Source organism: Helianthus annuus, chromosome 6 (assembly GCF_002127325.2).
Source record: "Helianthus annuus cultivar XRQ/B chromosome 6, HanXRQr2.0-SUNRISE, whole genome shotgun sequence".
NCBI lineage: Eukaryota > Viridiplantae > Streptophyta > Magnoliopsida > Asterales > Asteraceae > Helianthus > Helianthus annuus.
The window spans coordinates 103,073,915-103,082,066 of NC_035438.2; the positions used below are offsets into that span (position 1 = coordinate 103,073,915).

General features: G+C 40.5%; 1 protein-coding gene across 1 annotated transcript; it reads left to right on the forward strand.

Annotated features, from left to right (window-relative positions):
• Window positions 1-5,804: 5,804 nt before the first annotated feature.
• Window positions 5,805-6,644, forward strand: LOC110866589 (proline-rich receptor-like protein kinase PERK9). Its single transcript, XM_022115732.2, has one exon. It carries the CDS (start codon window positions 5,805-5,807, stop codon window positions 6,642-6,644), a length of 840 nt encoding a protein of 279 aa, XP_021971424.2.
• Window positions 6,645-8,152: the final 1,508 nt, after the last annotated feature.

Consider the following 8,152-nt stretch of genomic DNA (forward strand, 5'->3'; position numbering starts at 1 on the left):
AGTTTTAAGGTTGTTGTCCTACCCAAGGAGGACGAACGTACGTATTCTACCTAAGGAGAATACGCATGATTAATATTGGCATCCTACCTATGGAGGATGGCGTACATATCCTACCCAAGGAGGATATGCAGGTTCCGTTTTAGTTCTTTAACCCATTCCCAACCACCGGGAATCCCATTCCTTAGAAAGAGTGTGAACTCACCTTGGTTTGCTCGGTTAGATTAGTTACTCTAATAGTAAGGAATTAAGAACGCACTAACATGGTACAGATAACAATCAGTTTCACGTGCATTCATAATACGTATCCTACGTACGGTTTATCTACTCATTACTTCTATCACGTACCACACAATTCTAATGTCACACCCTGACTTTTGCGGAAAATCATAGTTAAAAATACAGTTGTAACACTTGTTAGAAAATATTTTTCTAAGTGTTGGAATTTTTAGAAAATTTCGCCATAGTTTCCTTTGTAAACGGAGGTGTCCATTGTGACAACCCTCACAATTCCAGGTATCCGTACAATTAATTAATATTTAATTTGTGCTTAATGACTGTGCTTGATTACAACTTTGATTAAACTACTTTCTGTTTTCTGATACATACATACATATGCATCATATTTATTACTGTCACTCCATTTATTACACACAAACAATAGTGACAAACTTGATGCACAGTTAGCACAGTGAGCGGATAACCCAGAAAACATGCTGACAATGCCAGCACCTAGACAGACAATGTTTTTGAGGCCAGTATGAGCCAGAGATAGAACACTACACTAGTAGGAAGTGTAGGGAGGTGAGGACCATAAAACTGCGTCACTAGGTGATAGTTATAGTGCCCGGAAGTGCCTAAAACACACTTTAAATGCAGAATTCTGCACTAAATAACCAAAATTCAGCATTTAATAATGCTAGTAAAGCGCAAAAACTTGGCAAAATAGTCCTAGATACTTTCCAAAATGTTGGGAATTAAATGTGTCACTAAAAGTAATATAAAAGACAATTTGTGGATTAATTTAGCACTTTAACGGAACAACACCCAACCAAACAACCGGACTTTACCCGAAACACAAAAATATTGCCAAACACATTGTTTTTACTTTTCTGAGCTAGTTAGGGTCCCCGAACACCCTAACACACTATATAATTAACAACACACCTTAACATACAAATTTAACCTTTACATTCTAACTAGAATTAGTAACCAACATTACAACCCAACCCCATACCCCCCCCCCTTGGGCGACGGTCACCATAGGGTGACCCACCCATTGTCTTCTTTTCAATATTTTATTCAAATGTTGTTGGTTAATGAAACATAATGTATGATGGTTAAAGATGGAAGTTGGATTATAAATAAACACAAGAGTTAACCATCTTCTCACTTCACCAAACATCAAACTTCATACACTTCTCTCTTCCTCCTTCTCTTTGGTTCGGCCGCCACCACCACACCACCATACCACCACCTTCAAGCTTCCTTCAAGCAATCCATACATACCCAAAGGTGTAAGAGACCCTACAACTAAGCTTGGTGTGTTCGGAAGCTCAAGGACCGCTCTAGTTTTCTTTTATCCATCATTTTTACGCTTTGAAACTCCCCTAGCCTTGTGCTAGTAGTAAGTGCCTTAGATCTTCATCTTGTTCATATTTTTGTTGGCTAATAGTGAAAAGGATGGTGAAAAATTAAGAAACTCTAAGAACATAATCAAAGTCTTGAAGTATAAACTAACTAGTGATGAAGTAGTGATAAAATGAAGATAAAATCATGTTGTTCTTATGTTGTTATGCTTGTTGAATGTTGTTTGTTAGATAGAATGATATGGTTCATCACATAGACTTGCTAGATCATGTTTAAAGACATGAACTAGCAAGATGTGAAGGTTAAAAATGTTGTGGATGATGAAATCATCCACACATAAGCTATGAACTTGATTACATACATGTTTCTTGAAAAATAAAGATCAAAATGGGATGTAAACTTGTAGATCTAAAGATCTATGAGTGGTTTTTCGAAAGAACCAAGTGAAAGATATGAGTTTTGTTAAGATATGAGTAAAGAGGCTGCTGAGTTCGGAAGTCGAAGGCAGTGTAGCCGAGGGTCACGAAGATGCTGTTTTTAGTTGGTGTAAATGGGTTCCAGCTAAGGTAAATATACACGCTTGGAGGATGGATTTATATAGACTCCCTACGGCTGAAGCTCTCGTCAGAAGGAATGTGCATATCGACAACACTTTGTGTCCTCTATGCTCGAATGAGGAAGAGTCTACGGACCATGTCTTCACAGCTTGCAGAGTGGCAGCCATTGTGTGGAATGGAATTAGTTCTTGGTGCAAGATTCCTGATATTTTTGCTTTCTCGCCTAAAGATCTTCTTGGTATTCATAGAGACATTCGGGGTTCGGAGAGAAAAATGGAGGCGGTAAAGGGTATTATTTTGATCGGGTGTTGGAGCTTGTGGAGAGCTAGAAATAACGTTAAGTTTTCCAACACGGCGGTTGAGATAGAGAACATTATTAGTGAAGTAAAATCGTTGGGCTTTCTTTGGTTTGTAAATAGATCTAAACATAAAGGGTTAGATTGGGGGAGTGGTGCTCTTTTGTAAATATGTAATGTGGTTTCGTTTTGGGTCGACCCGTTTTGGGTTGGCTTTGTTGGTTTAATGAAAGTTACTATTCAAAAAAAAAAACATAAACTAATCATATTTTTAGTGGGTAAACAAGTGTGGAAACACTTGTGTAAAAAGAAATTTCACAAAGAAATATTTTTAGAAATCATGACTAGAAGTTGTAAATGTTCGAATCCTTTAAAAATACAGTTTTTAAGAAACTAAACACATTTTTAAAGGTAACAAGACTCACTAATTATGCTAGTAAGTTACTACTTGCTTTAATAAATACTTCAAGTTCATAAGCTTATGATTTATGCTTATTTTTGTCATGATTGGTGATTAGAAATTGTATATTGTTGAACGATGATTGATTGAATGATTTTACAAAAGAAAATGATATGCTAGTAAGCATGGACGCCTCCATTTACAAAGGAAACTCTGGTGAAATTTTTCTAGAATTTCAACACTTAGAAATATTTTTCTAACAAGAATTTATAAATATATTTTTAACTTTATTTTTCTAAATAAGCTTCGCCATCATTTTTATTTCAAAAATTACCAAGTACCGGAGGTGGATTTTCGTAAATAAAATTTGATAAATATATATTTAGAATATATATTTATAATAAGACGCTTGTGTGATTGTTTGTTATTCTGTACACTAGATATATTATTTTTAGGGTAAAAATAATATAACTTGAAAATACCATGAAATTACGACTCCAAAATAATACCAACGCTCTCACAAAATAAATATTTAAGTTACACAACTATTGTTGCTTTGCGACACGCTAAAACGTAACTTATGTATGTTTCGGAAAATACACTCATACGTATATTTTGATAAAGTATTATTTTGGAAAATGTATGAGGTAAAATATAATATTTTTGGGAAAAATATATATATTTTGAATTAAAATGTTTTAGACAAGTGATTAAAATATATTTTCTAAGTGGGACTTAAAATATATTTTTCGGAATTATAAAGCGTACATGTATAAATAACCCCATCCTTGGGAAGGAAATACACTTATAAAATAATTAAGAAGTGTGAATACGAAATAGTTGCCTAACTATTTTTCCAAAAACGTTAAACCCTAAGCCAAGGCACGGCCCATCCGTCTAATAGACATTAGTACGTCTAGGTCATCACGCAGCAGTTCGAGTTTGAGATTGACGTTACAGGATACGCACTTCTGTGAGTTCATGTCCCCCTTTTCTCTTTACTGTTTTCAGTTTTATACTTCGGGGGTGAAATACATGCGACAATTATTACAAACATTTATTACATGGTATGGTTAGCGTAGGGAGGGTTTATACTACTAGATCATGTGAGGGGTGGGTACAACACTTGAGGCCATTAATCCTCGTTGTTAGGACCGAGGGACACAAGAGTGATAGATCTATTTGGGTGTAGCAAGCCCACACCCGTGAGGCCGGGGCGGCCCATAGAGGTGATTGTGTCTTCCAGCCGAAGCCCGGTAACAGATTTACTAGGTTTGAGTTTCCCTGCACTTTCTCACACATACCAGTGGCTTTGCAACCCATTGGAGATCTCTTTTTTTTTTCCTTATTGCTACATACCAGGAACTTTTATTTATACATGAAAGGTTTATGCATACTCACTTTTACATGAACTCACTCAACTTTTGTTGATTTTTTTCAAACTACATGTATTTCAGGAAATTAGTGGATCTGGCAAGGTATGCAATCACGTCAAGCTGCGTAGGGAATAATGATGTCATCCGGGTTTAGGAAGTGTGACCCTTGCCTGGACGGGTTACAAGTCTTAAACCGTATTTCTAGTCAAGTCTTTTGTTATGTCGTATGGACATGTTTTTAATTATGTCATGGTTGTATTTGGTTTTATGTGTCAACTTTTTAAAACAATGTTGTCATGGTAACTTTTAAAACTTAATGAATGGATGAACATCATGTGTTTTATTTTCATATAGCATTGTTATGATAATTGCTATGGTATTAAGAAGTCACACCAAATAAACCCACGCTTCCGCAAAATCCAGGGTGTGACAGCTTGGTATTAGAGCATCGATCATAGCGAACTAGGATTCTTTCTCGAGTCTAGACTATGATCACTAGGGCTCTCACGAAAACATTTTTACATTGCATACACTAAAACGTCCAGATCCAGGATACAAAACATTTTTAAAAATAAAAGGCACAAATACACTTTTTCAAAAATTATATTTCAGTCTTAGAGACTGAGGGAGTTCAGTCTTAGAGACTGAGGGAGGTTCAGCCTTAGAGGCTGGGGAGGTTCGGTCTTAGAGACTGAAGGGTTCAATCTTAGAGATTGGGGAGGTTTAGTCTTAGAGACTGGGAGGATGGTCTTAGAGACCAGGGAGTTAGTCTGAGAGGCTAGGGAGTTCAGTCTGAGAGACTGGGAGAGTGGTCTAGAGAAACTAGGAGGATTACTTGTTTATTGTGACTTACATGTTTATTTGATTTCATGTTGATATTTGTGCATATATGTGATTGTGTTACAGACACCATGGTTTCATCTTCAGACACAGGAGTATCAGACACAGTAGACCCCATGGCAGTTGAGTTAGATGACGAGATACCATCAGAGGGAGACGTATACACCTCAGACACCACGAGTACAGATGATGACGATTTTCAGCCCTTCGCGCTGCCAGACATCGGAGTTCAGATACAGTCTGCTGATGGCATTCCTGCTGGGGATTTACCTCTTGTGGTGATCCCTGCTCTCGTTCCGCTTGCTGCTTTCCCTGTGGTCGATGTGCCACTCGATGTCGTTTCTGATGACGACATTGATCTGTTCGAGGAGGGTCCGCCTGAGGACGACTATGAGGGCGGGGCCCCGATCGATGCTGATGTTATCCTTCCCATTACTGAGGCACTTGTAGAGGAGCTTCCTGTTGGTTCACATGTCCCAGATTCGTTGGAGTCTGTGGCATCTGCGTCTTTGCACGAACAGGGAGTGCAGCATCACTCTTCTGACGCCGACCCCGACATGGCGATGTCAGCTGCACCTAGTCCGTCACACGAGTTCGAGTTTGACCATGAGGTCGATGATGATTTTGATCCAGTTTTCCCCCTGACTTCGATCCTGACCATGATATCGAGTTTATTCACATGGACCAACCCTTAGAGGCGCCCGTAGCTCCTATTGATCCTTTGTTTGACATCCCTGCTGATTTTGATATGGATCTTGTTGACCCCGAGCCCGTCATGGCCCCAGAGCCTGTTGTTGACCATGACCCCGTTCTTGATGATGCACCAGCCATTGCACCTCTTGTTGATGATATACCCATTGCTGATCTTCCCGTTGTTGTTCCACCATTGGTGGATGATCCTGTTGTTGATGCACCATTACCTGATCCCATGCCGATATTGGTCGACCGTGCACCTTTCGCCGCATACATAGATCCTCGTTATGCCGACACCCACAACGGGTGGATCGATGACGATGACGATTACCCACCGTTTGTGCTACCTGTCACTCCTCCAGTAGCACCTGTTGCTGCACCCACTGATATTCCATTGTTTCCCCCACACACCACAGACGCCCATCGCACTGATCTTCCCATTACGTTCCTCCAGGACATACCACCACCTCGTCCTGGAGAGGGCTCATCGAGGCAGCCGCCTGTTTCTGTTCCACCCGTACTGTCATCATCTTTACCGTTCACATCTCAGTTTCCTCATGTTGCACCACCTACTGCACCATCTTTCATACCATCGAGCGAGCCATTTATATGGACTACGCCACCTATCATGCCATTGTCTGATCCGTACCACCCGTACCATATTGGGTACACTACGGAGGACATACTTACATCCTTGATGATGCAGCAGGATGCATTGACACGTCGTATTCAGAAGTTGGAGAGAGCTCCACGACCACCTTGCCATTGTCAGACCCCCTTTGCAGCACCACACACTCCTCGTCCGCTTTCCCCTGATTCAGACGTTCGTTTCTTGACATCTGAGCAGCAGATTGCATATTTGCTGCGCGTCTGTCGTGCCTTAGAGGAGGACTAGTTACACATGCGTCGCTTGCTTTTCTCTCATTTTCCTCCTCCTCCTCCTCCGCCATCAGCATAGGCATTTTGGTTTGATGCAGGTAGGCTTTTGGTGAGAAGACCGCGATTGTGCCGACTATACAGCATCTTGAAGACCGCATTTTGATGTCATGACTTCTGATATTTAGTTTATGGTTGTTGTAGATGACTAGATAGTTCAGACAAGGGCGATGTGGCCCTTAGTCACTTTTGATGTACGATACAGTTATAAAACTTGTAAACATTGTATTGTGGTCTTGATTTTATGATAGCTCAATCGTAGTATTCTCATTATATGCATTGTTGGATTATTTGTTTTAACTTTATAACATGAGATGTTATGTGCTTGATGAATGTTATTACATACGCATACTATTTACTTACTATGACCTGACCAATATGATCACCCTTTTAGAAGATGCCTCCAAGACGTGACCCACGCATGCCCACTACTGAGGCAGAACTCCAAGGGATCATTGCCGCAGCTATCGCACAATACGCTGCCTCTCATGCAGAGACGAGTGGAAATGTCTCAAACAACAACGTCAATAACAATCCACCCAATGGTAATGTTAAATCGTTTGAGATATACTATGATACATCTGGATATTTATAGCACGTTCGCTAGTACCATTTGTAAATTCTAACATATGTGCAGGGTGCACTTACAAGCAATTTCTCGATTGCAAGCCCGTGAATTTCGACGGCACAGGAGGTGCTGTTGCGTTTGTTAGGTGGGCTGAAAAGACAGAATCTGTCCTTAGAATGAGCAAGTGTGCTCCTGAGCAACAAGTGACCTACATCTCAGGGCTGTTTCTGGATGGAGCCCTATCGTGGAGGAATCTGCAAGTGCAAACGTTAGGTGAAGCTGCTGCTTATGCGTTATCATGGAATGAGCTGAAGGAGCTCATGAGAAGGAAGTATTGTTCGCGTGCTGAAATACAGAAGTTAGAGACTGAGTTCTGGCACCAAAGAATGGAAGGTCCCAAGATTGCAGAATATGTTCAGAGATTTCATGATTTGTCCCATGTAGTGCCGTACATGGTCACGCCTGAGTTCAAACGTGTTGAGCGCTTCATCTGGGGATTGGCACCTCAGATCATGAGTATGGTTACTACGTCCAAGCCTGCAACCATCACAGAAGCCATAGATCTCAGTGTGGCTCTTACTGAGGAAGCTATTCGATTGAACAAGTTTTCAGTTACTGAGCAGAAGAAGAAAGAGACTCATGTGGAGTCGTCTGGTGAAAACAAAAGGAATTTTTCAAACTTCAAGCAAGGTACCAGTAATGTGAACAAGAAGGGTGAATCAAGCACACCGGCCAGGGCTGCAACCGGTGTTGAAAACAAAGGAAAGGGTCACATGGGTACGCTGCCCAAGTGTGATACGTGCCAGCGCCATCATTCTGGTCAGTGCAGACTAAGAAAGTGCGAGTCATGTGGAAAGAACGGTCACACGAAGGATACGTGTTGGGCCGGAACTGGTGCT

What these genes read in the sequence shown, in the direction of transcription:
- LOC110866589 (XM_022115732.2), top strand. Translation starts at nt 5,805, where the DNA reads ATGGATCTTGTTGACCCCGAGCCCGTCATGGCCCCAGAGCCTGTTGTT.